Source organism: Castanea sativa, chromosome 11 (assembly GCF_040712315.1).
Source record: "Castanea sativa cultivar Marrone di Chiusa Pesio chromosome 11, ASM4071231v1".
Taxonomy (NCBI): Eukaryota; Viridiplantae; Streptophyta; class Magnoliopsida; order Fagales; family Fagaceae; genus Castanea; species Castanea sativa.
In genome coordinates, this window is record NC_134023.1 from 54,363,305 (window position 1) to 54,378,670 (window position 15,366).

Below are 15,366 nucleotides of genomic sequence, written 5' to 3' on the forward strand. Positions count from 1 at the left end.
TTGATAGTACTTTCTTTCTTTTCAGGATGCACAACCATTACTGTAGCCCGAAGCATTTTAACCTACTGATTTTCATACTTCATCAATAATAATAATAATAATAATAATAATAATAATAATAATAAATTCCACTATTAAATTTGGGCTCAAATTGGTCTGGTGACTGGGCCCAAAATTCCACCCGTCTATACTCTACAAGGTCCAAATTCCAAACCCCACCAAAAGGCCCAAAACCCCAACAAGGAAATATTATGATTTTATCAAAAAAGTACTAATACATATTAATAAAACTAAAAACACAAACAAAGCGCCACAAGTTTTGGCGGGAAAATCACAAATCTGAAAATCACAAAAACAAAATACACTCACAAATCTGAGCAAGTGAGCATTATTGGAAGCTTAAATCAACTGAAACAAAAAAAAAAAAAACCCTAAAATCCTCTCACTCCTCAGCTCCAATGCCTCCAAGAAAAAAACCCAATTCTTCTTCTTCTTCTTCATCAGCGGTCAAGAAATCGAACCACAACGGCAACCAACCGCAGCCGCCTTCGAAGTTCGGCATCCAGCATTTCTTCGATCGCCACACTCAGACTCAGAACGCCTCTCAAAACCCCAAGCCTCCTCTCACTTCCAACGCCAACGCCAACGCCGTCGTTTCGGCTCCGGTGTTGACTGATCGGAGCAATGAAAACGGACCGGTTTCGAAGAAACCCGATCACAACGAGGCCGTTTCGCAGACTACGCCGGAGGAGAACGTGGTGTTGGTCGGAGTTAACGCCGCCGACGAGAATCTCTCCCAGGTGTCGCCGGAGGTTTCCAAGTCCGTCTCTCTCAAGCGCTTCAAGTTCTCGCCTGGAATGGTAAATGTTATAGTTCGCATTCTGATTTTTCTCTGCTTAGTTTTGATAATTTTGATTAATTAGAGTAAAGTTTATTGATTTAGGGGTTAAATTTGTAGTTGTAGACATCAACATTGTCGTATAGTTGATAAATATCACAGTTTTTCAATTCTCTTGTAACCCATGTTTTTCTCTGCTTAATATTGATCTAAGAACCACGTGGGGTCTGTTTGGTAACAGCTTATTTTAGCTGAAACTGAAATTTTTTTTTGCTGAAAGAGTAAAAAAAAAGGTTAAAAGTTAGTGTAATGGGACCCATCAGTAATACCAAAAAGTGCAGTGGAGTCATGAATAGTATAAAAAATAAGCTAAAATCTCAAACAAGCTGAAGTTTGCATCACATCCCAAATGGGCTCGACATTGGCAATTTTTGAAAAATTATAACTTGAAATGGCCAGTAAGATACTGTACGACACGGGTACAACATACTAAATGAAGTGTTTGTTCGTAGATATTGATTAATATGTTCTTTTAGCATTAAATTTTTTTGGCATTGTGTAAATATTTATTTTAATCCTTTAATTATGCTTAATGAATACTAATTAGAGCAAAGTTTATTAATTTGGGGGTTAAATTTGTTGTTGTGAACATCAATATGGTGATATAGTTGATAAATATCACAGTTTTGGATTCTCTTATAGCATCCATTATAGTCCACATTCTGTTTTTTCTATATTTAATATTGAATTCTAAGAAGCATGGGCATGGACACGGATATGGGTACAATACAGTGACATGAGCAAATTTTGAAAAATTGTAACTTGAAACAGCCAGTACGATACCGTATGACATGGGTATGACACAAATATAACAAATGTATGGCATCCTAAATGAAGTGTATGTGCTTTCAAGATATTGATTAATATGTTCTTTTAGCATTAACAATTTTTTTGGTGCAAATGCTTTAAGAGCGTAGTAATTGTGTAAATTATTTATTTTGATCCTTTAATTTTTTTTGATAAGTAACGTAAAGATATTATTAATAATAAAAAAAGTGCCGAACTGAGTACATTGAGATGTACTATGGGGGCACAAATCAGGAACCAAAATTACAATAATTAAGAAAAACAAGAAGGAAAGAACAAGAAAAATGAGAAAAGACCATACTTCCAATCATAGAGAATGTGCAAGAAAAAAGACTTAATCTCTAGCATAGAACGTTCACAACTCTTAAAGCTTCTAGCATTCCTTTCACATCAAATGCACTGGATCAAACAATGAGACACTATTCTCTAAACATCTATGTTACAATGTTAGCCCAAACTTTCCCTGCCAAGACTTAAACAACTCAACCCAGTGAATACCAAACAAACTGAAAACCAAAGACCACAACTCCCAAGCTACGGGGCAATGAAGCAAAAGGTGATCCACTGACTCCTCACATGTCTTACACATAGCACCAATCAAGCACAAACACACGTCTTTTACGAAGGTTGTCTATCGTTAAGATCTTACCTAAGGAAGCAGACCAAGCAAAGAAAGCTACCTTGGAGGAACTTTTGATTGCCATATCATTCTCCAAGGGAAGGATACAAGAGTAGGAGGGTTGAAGGAACGATAAAATCCTCTAACCTCAAAACCTCTGCTCCATGCTGGCTTTCAACAAACCTTATCAAGACCAAATTTCCGTACAGTCGAAGAATAGGCCAACCATATAAACTGATCAAAAGCTTCTTAAATACTAATTAGAGTAAAGTTTATTAATTTGGGGTTAAATTTGTTGTAAACATCAACATGGTCTTCTAGTTGATAAATATCACAGTTTTCACTTCTCTTGCTGCATCCATTTTAGTCCACATTTTGATGATTTTGATACATATATTCCTTTATTAATTAATATTTTTATGTGAAAATGCTTAATGTGTGCAAATTACTTTTTTACTCTTGAATTATGGTGATATAGTTGATAAAGCAGAGCCAAGATGATGCGGCTGATGAGGTGACGTGGAAGATATCTCCAGTGAACGAAAGACTCCAAGCGGTTTCAAAGCGTGTGCCGGAGAAGATGATGAGATTGTTGGCTGATTCATCGAGACTCAACTCTTTACGTTTGAAGCAATGCTCACAAAAAAAGGCATAATTTTTTTTTATTGCCTTATGCCTCTGTTGTCAATTTGTTATGGTTTGTTTCAGATGGTTAAGTGATGGTGATTATTGCAGGTACCAATTTCTCCCGGTAAAGCTGGGAAGGTTGAGATGTGGCTCTCATCACCGACACGCAAGGCTGCTGAAAGATCTTTGGTATCCTTGAATAGGGTTGGTGTGAAAAGGGTTAACCCGGATCAGGATATGGATTTGTGTGGAAATGGAAGTGAATTGACTAGTACTGGAGTTGCTAGTGGGCAGAGCCCGTTTCGAACTCCACCATCTCTATCATATTGCCATGATAAGGTAATTTTGTTTTCATAGGCCGACGATATGTGGAAAACTGAGAAAAACTATTTCTTTAAATGGTTTATTGTTTAGGATTCAAGAAAAGACCAATAATAGTACCCTCTTAACTAAGTTATATATTTAGGACTCAAAATTTTTTGATTTCTTGCTCTGTTTTTTTAAGTTGCGTACTTTAAGTGTGTAATTTTCTTAGTCTGATTTATGCTGTAACTCAACCGCAGATTGCTAACGGCGTTGCATGCAATGGAGCATCTGATCAGCTAGGTTTAAGACAACACAAAAAGGTTTGGTTGTACTATGCAGTTTTACTTATGCTCTTCAGTTATCATACTACTTTTCCCATTTAAGTATTGATTATCTCATGAACATAGAGCACAAGTTTTTGATTTCTGAGTTGGAAGCTGATAGCCTGATATGCTTTGTTGCACATAAGTCTAATATGTCTTCTCATAACGTAGTCGTAATTACCAATGATATCTACTTGTTTGTTTATTCTCATAGGCATTGCTTGAACTTTTGGATCAAGTAGAAGATGTCATTTCTGTTGAAGACTCCATATCTAATGATACAGAGGCATATTCATTGAAAATTCATAAAAGAAATGTTGATGGGATGACCGTTGAAGTTGATCCTACTGTAGAAAGAGTGGCAGTGGATTTACCAGAAGATGCCCTTGGGGATTTGTCCAATTGTAATTTTCTTGTATTGGAGGTATGCTTTACTTTTGTGATTCAATATTATGTCCTTGTGTTGGTGATGTGCTTTATTTTATTGGTTCTTTGATAAAGGGAAGAATGAGTTCTTAAGGATTGATTATATGCAGTGCATCTGTGCTACAGGTGTCTGAGAAGTGTAGGCCTACTGACTCCTCTGGTGCTCAATGCCCATATAAGGTTTTCAGTAAGCCTTATACACAAGCCAATTCATTGTTCCAATGGAGCTAGAACTGTAGTAAACTTGAACAATTGCTTTTCAGGTTCTTCGCTTACTAAACGAGCGTAGTGGAGAGGAGCGGGCTGTGTATTTGTGGGAAGAGTGGTGAGTAATTCAATGCCTCTTTTGTGGAAGAATTTTATTTCTTCTTCCAGTGTCAGAACCCCCTTCTCCTCCTCTCCCCCCAATTTTAAAATTTTGCTTTGAACTTAAATATCATCTCAACTTGTTAATTGCTCTGGAAAATGAACTGCATACAACTGAAATCTCTGGATGTACAAGCATGATTTCATGGCTTTCAATACTCATAACCATCATCATTAATACTATAACACTTGACAATAGTTTGGCTTGCATTAATGCCCATTTTAACTTTGTGATTTGCAAGGTTAACCTGGATTGCTTGATGTGATTACAAATCCATGTCCAGCATCATTCTAGTTTATATAACATAACCCCTTTCGGATGAGAGAGGCTGTATCTGCACAACAATCTTTATGCTCTCATATGTTTTACTATAACAGTATAACCTGAATTATTGTTGGATATTAACCCCTCTTAGCTATTGGCTTGGTATGTTTGATATATATAGGTCAGACAAAACTTAGGTATAGTACCTTAAGTTCCTCTCTTAAGATTCAGCTATGTGGTTACTTAACTAAAAAATATACTTCCATCCCATAAGAAAAAATTCACGTGGCAGAATCTTAAGAGGAGAACTTAAGAAACAACACCTAAGTACTGTACCTAAGTCTTGCCCATGTAGCTTGTATCTATTGGTCTCCTCATATACTTATCCAGTGTTTGGTTCACCTTATTGTTTCCCAGAACTCAATTGATATATTCATCCTATTTGCTTTCTTAGTTGTTAGTACTGGTATATTAGAATTCCAAAAGGACTGTCTTATATTTACTACCTTAGAAGTTATAACAAGTGCCTATAATCTACTGAGATTCATATAATGCAGAAGATTTCCTTCTTTCATTTCTTGTCAGGTTTTATAGCGTTGTTGCACCTGGAGATACTGTAAATGTGATTGGCGAATTTGATGACCAGGGAAAGTGTGATGTGGATCGTGACAATAATTTTATAATTGTTCACCCAGATATATTGGTTTCTGGAACACGGGTAAGAATCACCTGCTTGATGAATATTGTATCATATTTATGTGGCAATATGTGTTGTGGCTATCTTATTGGTGGATTCTACAAAGAATTCTTACAAGCATATTTGTTGACTAGATTGGAGCTTATCTTCCCTTCATTTCTTTCTTATAACAAGATTTTTTTTAAGGTTGCTGGTAGTTTCAGTTGCCCTAGGCGAACAGTTTTGGATGAGAGGGTAAAGTGCAGTGAGTATTCAACTGCAGCATTAATTGGTACCTTGCTGCACCAAATTTTTCAGGTTTCAAAACTCCCTCTACCACCTTGAAAGATTGTGTGTGTGTATATATATATATTATGAGCTTCATATTTGATCTCTTTTCTTTTCAGGCTGGACTTATGAAGGAAATTCCAACAATAAAGTTCTTGGAGGAATATGCAAGAGTGGTGCTCCAGAAAAGCATTGAAAGCTTATATGCATGTGGAGGTGCAAACTCATATATTTGGCAATTAACTGTAATTTCTAAACTGTCAATGTTTTCCATGCTCATCATTATTGTGGACTCATAGAACTGAAGCATTTGCATCAGTTTGGTGGTCCATTTTCAAGCACCAAAATATTTCGAAAAAAATGCCATCAGTTAGTTCTATAGATTATCTTGTCTGAAAGTTCTAATCTCTTCTACATGTGGATTTTGCAGTAAATGAAAATGATATACAGAAAACCTTGATTGAGGCTATCCCAAAAATATTGAATTGGATCATCACATTCAAAGATTCACAGGTGGGCTGATATATTCTTATTGCTGGTACTTTTTTTCTTGATCACCTTTTGACATTAGTAGGAATTTTGTTTGTTTTTGCTAAAGCTTAACCTCATCCTAACTGGACCGATTGTGAACCACATTAATTCTTGCATGGAGCCTATTCATTTGTTTGTTTGCTCTGTTTCTAGAGGAGTATGTAGTGGTTTTGTTTCTTGATTTATTGTGTATATATTGACATCTTAGTGGTTATAAACAACAGAAAACGTTGTAATATCCTATAAACAGAATCAAAATTGTGTAAAATACCTACACTAATCATCTGTGTGAGTTCCAATTCCCAAGTTCAGTGCATTCTAGGGGGGTTGGAAGGCATGAACCCACCCCATTGCCATCCAAATTCCAAAATTTGCTGATTATGCCTTTAGATATTTGTTATATGATCTACACTACACATGGTATTATTTTTCCTATTTTTGTTTTATACCTTATAAGGCAAACATCCAACTCTTGGGTCTGATAATGTAATAATTTTGTTGTTGGCAGGATTCCAAGGCTCCTTCTGTTGATTTTGGATCTGATGAGGGGCTGAAAAAGGTCAACATATCTGAGGCAAGGCAACAAAATGATTTGTCATTTTTTAATTTTGCGTATATTAAATATGCATTCACTGGTATAAACTATAATTGACCATATGAAAAATACATGGTGGCAGGTGTATATTTTGATTAGCATGTACCCTAGTTATTTTTCTTGCAGTCTATAAATTCGTGTCAAAACCTTCATCTGAAGATCAATTTGTTGTAGCATACATTTGAATGATTTATTCATATATTTGTCATAATTGTAGTTGTCTCTATTTGCTGTTACTTTGTTAGAGACAGTTCTAGTTTTGAAGGTTGAGACTGTAAGTGCCACTTTCTAGTTTTCATTCACTTCCGTGTAAACAACATTATTTAGAAGATTTCTGTTGTAAATGTAGGTAATTGATATTGAGGAGATGGCTTGGGCTCCTAAATATGGTTTGAAAGGGATGATTGATGCTTCAGTCAGAGCCAATGTAATATCAAACAAAAATGAAGCTCATGAGAAGATTATGCCTTTAGAGTTTAAAACTGGTAAAGCATCAAATGGCCAGGCAAGTCTATCATCTTAACTGTGATCTGATAGCCAAAAGAAATGCTAGAAAAATGAAAATTTGAACTACTCAATTAATCTTATCTTCTTTGGTATTATTATTCTTTTGACACTAGTGATGTTTGCAGTCATCTATGGAGCACAGTGCACAAGTAATCTTATACACTCTCCTTATGTCTGAGAGGTGTGCATATTATCCTCTCTTTGTATATATATTTTTTGTGGCGGTGGAGGGATGTCATGTGCCTCTATTATTGAGCACCTTTAAGAGAGCATGCTTTTATTTATTTATTTTGATTTGGTCTCTTATTTAGGTACCAGAAGCATATTGATTCAGGTCTTCTATATTATCTTCAGTCTGGTCAGACACAGGTAAGTTTAAAATATATTTGTGCTCTCTGTTTCTCTAAAAAATTTAAGGTTTTTGAGTGTGTATAGACCTTGTGTAAAGGGGATCATGGTTCGAAGATCTGATTTGGTTGGGTTAATTATGCGTCGTAATGAGCTTGCAAATGATATTCTCAAGGCATCAACAATACAACAACTACCCGCAATGATACAGGTATGGTTGTTACTGAATTGTTAATTATAGTTTGTTTCTGGAAAACTCTTTTTGGATTGCCATTTGAAAGTATCTCCATTTTCAACAGAGTTTGAGCATGTGTAAAGGTTGTCGCCATCTTAATGTTTGTAACATCTATCATAAGGTAAATTTTTTATCTTTATAAAGTTGGACTGCAAAAAGCTTTTCTTGCTCATTAAACTGCTTCTGTTTGCTGGGCATGGGAGTGTAATAATGAGAATCTCATTTACAGACTAGCCATCCCCATGTTTTGTTTGTGGAACATTCATTCTATTTGGTATCCCATATCCATGAAGTGTGGGAAAACCAAACCCACCTGGGGGGTTTGTAAAGGGTTATGCAAAATTCATTCATTGTCATATGGGCTTAAAGGTGCTAGAGTATTGGCATTTGTCATTGGCTTTAATATGTCATTGATGTAGGCACATGGTGGAAGCACTGAAAGCAGTGGATTAGGAGATGTGTTCGAGTCACATACTAACCACCTAACCATTTCTCATTCCATTTTCCTTCGGCATTGGGATCGGTTGATCGACTTGGAAGCTAAAGAGATCGAGGTGCTTTTTTGAAGCCATTATATGCATTTCTGTTGAAACATATCTCCTCAAAATATTATGCACAATTATCTGACTTGCTTATTCCCTCTCTTTCCCCTTCACTATTTCAGCTTGTAAAGAAACAAATCTGGCGTTCGCATAGTTCAAAGAGTGATGATTCCAGAGGTTGTCTTTCTTCTATTGTTCTTGATGCTTCAGATAAACTTCCACATCAGAAGTCTCTTAAAGAAAACCGGTTCATTTATCGTTTTGTGCATCGAGATCTATCATCCATCAATGTCAAAGCATTGGGCAGGGATCCTTTAAGTGTTGCCTCTTCTCCAAAAAGTGATATGGACTGCACACTTAGAAGTGGAGATTATGTGGTACAATTATTTTCTTGTAATACATTTTTGCATGATGCAACTTTAGCTAAGTTTAGTCTCCTTTATGGGATAAAAATCCTCTATCGCACTCTAACTGTTCCACTGTATAATGCTCCACCTGTCACAGCTTGCCACATGTCATTTTTTTTCTCAAAAAGTAACCAAAGTCTGGAGCATAAAGTGGAACAAAGGATTTTTATTTATAATTTCTGTATCATGTGGTGTATTTCATCTTATTTTTTGACATAATAATTAGTTTTTTTTCCCTGATGTTATGTTTAGATACTTAGCACTGAATCTGGCCATCAAACCATTGCAAGTGGGGTCATTACAGAGATAAGTCGTTCTCATGTTTCCGTAAGTATTACATCTGCTGTTTCTATTTGTATCTAGTACTGTAAACTTTAGCTAATTAATGTTAAACCTGCTCCAAATGGATTTGTTAAAGAGCATAGTAGTCTATGCTCTTGAACTATGATATTTTAACGACTTACACAGTTTCAAATTGTCTTCTATAAAACTCTAGGTTTCTTTTTCTAAGCGCTTACGGCTTCCCAGAAGCAATCCTTCTTTAGAGGCACAGGATCTTTTTGGAGAAGTTTGGCGGATTGACAAGGACGAATTTTTGACTTCATTTGCAGTTATGAGGTACTTACATGAACTTAACTATTGTGTGATGTATGTCCCTCCAACCCACCCTGCCCATGTACAAGGGCTGAATTCAAGCTTGATGTTGTTTTTTTGAAGGTTTAACCTTGTACAACTTTTTCTACAAAGTTCACAAAGTACTCATCTTCGGAAGATGATTGTTGACCTTGAGGTAGATGTTTGTTGCTACGTTATTGGGTCAATGTCTCGCTAATTGTATAATGCCTTTTTGTATGATTCCGCATTCATATGTCCTTGTAGGCTCCTAAATTTGACAGTGGATGCATATTCAGCCAGGATCCAGCAATATCATATGTCTGGTCAGAGAAGAGTTTGAATGATGATCAGCGTCGAGCTATTCTTAAGGTTTTCTGCACAACATACTAATGTCCAATTTCTTGAGCAGTTACTTGTAGAAGCTAGTCTGACCAATTTATATGGAATACATCTCTTTACTGATTTATCTATTATTCAGATACTCACAGCAAAGGATTACACTCTAATACTAGGAATGCCTGGAACAGGCAAGACATCTACAATGGTGCATGCTGTGAAGGCCCTGTTGATGAGAGGGGCATCCATTTTGCTTACATCTTATACGAACTCAGCTGTAGATAATTTGCTTATAAAATTAAAAGCTCAGGTCAGCACTATCTTTTATTAATCTGGATTACTATAAATGTTTGGTTTCTTCCATGGTACTTCATTTTTTTGATGCCTGTCTATCTTGTAATGTTATGCTTCAAGTGGCTACATATCTACTTGTGTTAAATTTTCTTGTGTTGCTTATTAACTATTGTTAACCTTTAAGGAACATGTTTTGTAATGAAAACTTTCTTTGCTGTAACAAAAAAAAGGTTTAAGATAAAAAGGAAAAAAAAATTATATACACACACACACACACGAACACACACACACACACACATATATATACACACATACACACATATATACATACACATACACACACACACACACACATATGCACACACGCACACACATATAGCATTTGCTGCAAATAATGAAACCATAGGGGATATTCTTTTTTGTTATTGCCACTTCTGATCTTTTATGTTACATAATGCCTTGTATACAATACCTTAATGAAAGTCTTGAGCCCTGGCTTTCTTTCCTTTTTTCTTAAATAAAAATGTTTTATTGTAAGGAAAAGTCTGATGCTTAAGCAAAATGCCCATAACTGCCTCAAATTCAACTTCATTGGACTGGATTCATAAATTTACCTTCTCAATTCAACTAATTGGGGTCTTAACTATGATTGCCTCCTTGATTCGTAATCGTGCCTATTCTTTCCACATCAATCAATATTTCTACCCTATAGCATTAGGCATACCAGAGTGCTTTATAAGAAACAGTTAAAAGTCTTCTGTCCTTGGGATATTCAGTGCTTACTCAATCTTCAAAAACCACTTATGAAGGGCTTGCAAATCGGCTGGTGATTGTTCATATGATTGGTCCTCATATGTATGAGAGTTTGCGTGTGTGTATCCACACATTGATATGTCACTCTATGTCCTCATTAAGTTATTACTATCGTTTTTTCTTGCGCATTATTGAAATTTAAAAATTAGCAGGGCATCGATTTTGTACGTATTGGAAGATATGAAGCTGTGCATGAGGAAGTTCAGGGGCATTGCTTTTCAGGTGAGATTATAAATTGTTATTAGCATTCCTTGTAATAGAATCAGTTGTTTTGTTATCCATCATGTGATAAAGCTTTTTATGACAGCAATGAACGTACAAAGTGTTGAAGATGTTAAAATAAGATTAGGACAAGTCAAAGTTGTTGCAGTTACTTGTCTTGGAATTACCAGTCCCTTGCTTACCAACAAGAGATTTGATGTATGCATCATGGATGAAGCTGGTCAGACTACCCTCCCGGTATGCTTCTCTTTTGTTGATCTATTCTAGTGTGTCTATAAATCAAACTCTTCTTGTTGAGGACCTTGAGGTGGCTTTTTATAATGCACCTAAATTAATGTGATATATACTAAGAGATGGGAATTCAGGCATTATGTTGTAGACAAGTGGAAATTATGATATTGTGGAAGGTAGTTTTAGTAAAACTAAAATATAAAACATGGGAGTACTGAAATTTGATGGCCTAAAGATTTGTAAAAAGTAAATTTCTCTATCTATATGTTAATATATGTGTGTGAATGAATATTTAATCATTTATGGGGGCAATAAATATATGTTAGTGATAGGATAAGATTTGAACGGATGACATTCATAATCACTTTTGTTTAATTGGTAATCACTTTTTTATATTTAAGACGTGTGGTGGTTTGAAAAATTGTTAATGAAGAGAATTGAGTCTGTAATTTAGTCTATAACCTTTTGTATTTGTCTGTAATTCTTTAGGATACTTTATGCCATTTTTGCATGAAGTAGTCTCTTTTTAATAAAATTTTCTTACTTATATATATAAAAACTTTGTAATGAGTTTATGAGTGAATATCCTATCAGGTATCCTTGGGACCCTTGATGTTTGCTTCAACATTTGTCCTTGTTGGTGATCATTATCAACTACCACCTCTTGTCCAGGTAATATGTCTATTGTGTTTTTAGTTCTACTTGCTGAACTTTTCCTGCTGTAATTGTTTTAGCTCATGAAAGTATTGTGCTTATCTACTTCCAGAGCACAGAGGCTCGGGAGAATGGAATGGGAATAAGCTTGTTTTGCAGGCTATCTGAAGCACATCCTCAGGCAATTTCAGCATTGCAGAGCCAGGTGACCTGAATTCAGAGTTGAATTTGAATTTAATGGCTTGACTCTTCTTTTGGTACTCTTTCTGTACCAGGTATGCTTACTTGGCTGATTTGTATGCAGTATCGTATGTGTCAAGGAGTTATGGAACTATCAAATGCCTTGATATATGGTGACAGATTACGCTGTGGATCCTCCGAAATAGCTAATGCAAAACTTAAGCTTTCTTGTTTGAAGTCTTGTTCATCATGGCTAAAGGAGGTAAACACATTCTTTTCCATGTAGTACCATTGTGTTTAGTGTCTTCTTGGTTGAAGCTGATGTTTATTTGCAGTTGGAAGTTTTAAGGCTTTGTTGTAATTTTCTGTGCTGATCCTGCGTTATATTTAAAATTAATGGTTAATCAACTTCTGCCGTTGACATTCATGTTTTGTTTTTAAACTTCTAAAATATTAAATGGCCTCACTAAGTGATTTATAATTGCAGGTTTTGAATCCAACCAAGCCAGTCATATTTATTGATACAGGTTATAAATGCATAATCTTTTGTTTTGCATATCATTTTCATTAATGGGGTTTTGTTATATGGCATCATTTCTTGCATATAATTTTTTTTCTTTCTTTTTTACAAATCAGATATGCTGCTTGCTTTTGAGGCAAAAGATCAAAAGACTGTGAATAACCCGGTTGAAGCTTACATAATTGCAGAGGTATTATTGTTATTTAAATATAATAATAAATAGTTCTTGTCACCTAAGACCAGTTCCTGTGAGTTGTTCAGAGCTCTAATTGTATTATTGTATTTGTTTCTTATTATGTTCATTATAAAGGTCACAGAGCAATTGGTTAACAATGGAATTGAAGGGGAAGATATTGGCATCATTACCCCTTATAATTCACAGGCAAATCTCATCCGCCATGCTGTGTATACAACCTCTGTGGAGATACATACCATTGATAAATACCAGGTTAGGCTAAGTGTTCGATTGTTGTTTCATTGTTTATACACCAGAAATTTTACTTAGACTGAATGACTTGTCTTGCCATGGCTTTTCTTTTAGCTTTTATTACAACTTTTTAAAGCCTCATTTTTTCTGTGTACAACTATAATTTAACAAATTTCTGCAAATAAGATTTTAGCAAAAAGCTACATCCAAATGCACCAGTCTTTCTTCTCTACTGTCTGTAGGTTGTGATAAAGATGCAATCAATTTTAGGCTTCATTCTGCTTTATTTGAATCCAACCAGTTTCACTCCAACCTTTGAACCAATAATAGTATGATACCACCTCTCTCTGTCCCCCTAGCTGAATGGGGATGAGGAACACTCAACCTCTCCTTTTTATTTGTTTATTATTATTATTATTATTATTATTATTATTATTATTATTATTATTATTATTATTATTATCATCTTTTTAGAAATTTTGTTTTGTTGGTACCCTTAATTAAGTTTGATGATCACATCCTATATCAGTGTAATTTATAACCTCCCTTTACCATTGGTCTAGGGAAGAGACAAGGACTGCATATTGGTGTCATTTGTTAGGTCTAGCGAAAATCCAAGGAACTGCACTTCCTCACTGCTTGGTGACTGGCATAGGATTAATGTGGCTCTAACACGTGCAAAGGTAGGCAAACGAAGTGCTTTCCCCATATAAAAAATTACTTTTCCACTATAAATTTCTAGTCTTTGTGAACATTTTACTTCCCGTTTATGCTCGATGAGTTACTTATGTGGGGAAGTGGAGGGGAAAAGAAAATTGAAGCATCCTAGATGTAAGCATTTCAAGTAGACCATTATCTTGATTCATTTTTTTTGTTTGTACAGAAAAAGTTGATCATGGTAGGATCATGCAAAACCCTATCCAAGGTTCCATTACTGAAGCTTCTCATCAAGAAAGTAGATGAGCAATCAGGAATCCTGAGTGTCTCCAAGAACGATATCAATTACAATGGAGGACTGAAGAGATGCTCTCAGTTCAGATAAGATTTTGCCCCCTTTTCCGTTGTTAATGTATACAAAAAAAAAAAAAAATTTTTTTTCTTTCCTTCTTAAAATCCAATATAAAGATTATGTACAGGAGGACATTATTTTTTGTAACATTTTTTGGAAATGTAAATAAGAAACAGCTCCTCTCTCTCTGGTCTATACCTTTGTTTATAGACAAACGAGTGTTTCTTTCTATTCTTTGCAGCATGCTAATGTCCAATTTTTGAGCATTTACTTACTGAACTTTCCTGACCAATTTTCTATGGAATGCATCTATTTACTCATTTATCTATTATTCAGATACTTACAGCAAAGGATAAATAATTCATTATTTATAGCACTGATGAAGATGCATGAGATTGCTACAAATATAAGTTCAATCAGGTTTATCATTTTGAAAAGTAATCAATTTGTTAAGCTCAAATGGTCAGCCATTGTATCTTGATCTCGTTGGCTATTAATTGCCAGTACTAAAAGGTACTCAGTTCTGCAAATTTATTTCATTGAAAAAATGCAGTCCTTATACGTGAGGCATGCAACACAAATTGTTCTAATAATTTAACCATGATAAAAATATTGGAACTTTGAATGTAATTGAAATTGGGAAAGAAATAATAAAATGTTCAGCGATCATGACCCTCATGGAAAAGTTTTGGACTCGGGCGCTAAAGCCAACTTTTATTCCAATAACATCAAATGGTCAGAAATCATGACCCTCATTCAAAGTTTTTGTTATGCCCCGAGAAGGGTGTTATGTTCTGTCTCAAATGTTAGGACTCTTACCTTTTTTATATCATGAGTGAACAAATAACCTCCAATATTACAAAACTTTAGGTTATATGAATATCCAAGTTCACAGCTATAGTATACCCATAGAAACCATAGGATTAACCTAAAATAACCAGAAAATGCTAAATACAAATTTGACTACATAATTATTATAAACTGATTTTTTTATTATATATTCTAATTTAAGAATGTGATTGGTAGTTTTACAATATTCTCCCCCCCCCCCCCCTCTTGAAGGGTGTTCTATTCTATCACAGATGTTGGGACTCTACTTGTTACCATATCTGAGCAAACGAATAACTCCAATATTACAAAACTTTAGTTTCCATGAATGTCCAAGTTCATAGCTATGGAGTCACAAATGTTGGGACTTTTTTTTTTTTAGAGAGTTTCAATCTATGATGTCTACTCTTAATGATAGCTCTTTTATTATCGGACTAAGATATCAGTTGATTTTTGGTGTAAGCGGGAATT

At 35.0% G+C, this 15,366-nt stretch overlaps 1 protein-coding gene across 2 annotated transcripts; it reads left to right on the forward strand.

Annotated features, from left to right (window-relative positions):
* Window positions 1-422: 422 nt before the first annotated feature.
* On the forward strand, window positions 423-14,262 carry LOC142615098 (DNA replication ATP-dependent helicase/nuclease JHS1). Of its 2 annotated transcripts, none has more exons than XM_075787792.1 (34): window positions 423-860; window positions 2,803-2,973; window positions 3,060-3,290; window positions 3,515-3,577; window positions 3,795-4,004; window positions 4,133-4,186; window positions 4,270-4,331; window positions 5,223-5,355; window positions 5,521-5,631; window positions 5,721-5,817; window positions 6,032-6,114; window positions 6,641-6,706; window positions 7,077-7,232; window positions 7,360-7,415; window positions 7,546-7,603; window positions 7,683-7,793; window positions 7,882-7,938; window positions 8,237-8,371; window positions 8,482-8,736; window positions 9,019-9,093; window positions 9,263-9,384; window positions 9,484-9,556; window positions 9,646-9,750; window positions 9,860-10,027; window positions 10,977-11,046; window positions 11,132-11,283; window positions 11,872-11,949; window positions 12,044-12,136; window positions 12,236-12,373; window positions 12,599-12,638; window positions 12,748-12,821; window positions 12,942-13,079; window positions 13,622-13,741; window positions 13,942-14,262. In XM_075787792.1, exons 1-34 carry the CDS (start codon window positions 459-461, stop codon window positions 14,098-14,100), a joined length of 4,116 nt encoding a protein of 1,371 aa, XP_075643907.1. In that variant the 5' UTR covers window positions 423-458; the 3' UTR covers window positions 14,101-14,262. The 2 variants fall into 2 exon arrangements, with proteins under 2 accessions (XP_075643907.1, XP_075643908.1); XM_075787793.1 differs by having other exon boundaries at window positions 7,758-7,793.
* Window positions 14,263-15,366: the final 1,104 nt, after the last annotated feature.

Coding starts and splice junctions, on each gene's coding strand:
- LOC142615098 (XM_075787792.1), top strand. CDS start 459: ATGCCTCCAAGAAAAAAACCCAATTCTTCTTCTTCTTCTTCATCAGCG. Junction 7,233..7,359: donor GTAAAGCATCAAATGGCCAG/GCAAGTCTATCA, acceptor TGATGTTTGCAG/TCATCTATGGAGCACAGTGC. Junction 9,751..9,859: donor AGCGTCGAGCTATTCTTAAG/GTTTTCTGCACA, acceptor TCTATTATTCAG/ATACTCACAGCAAAGGATTA.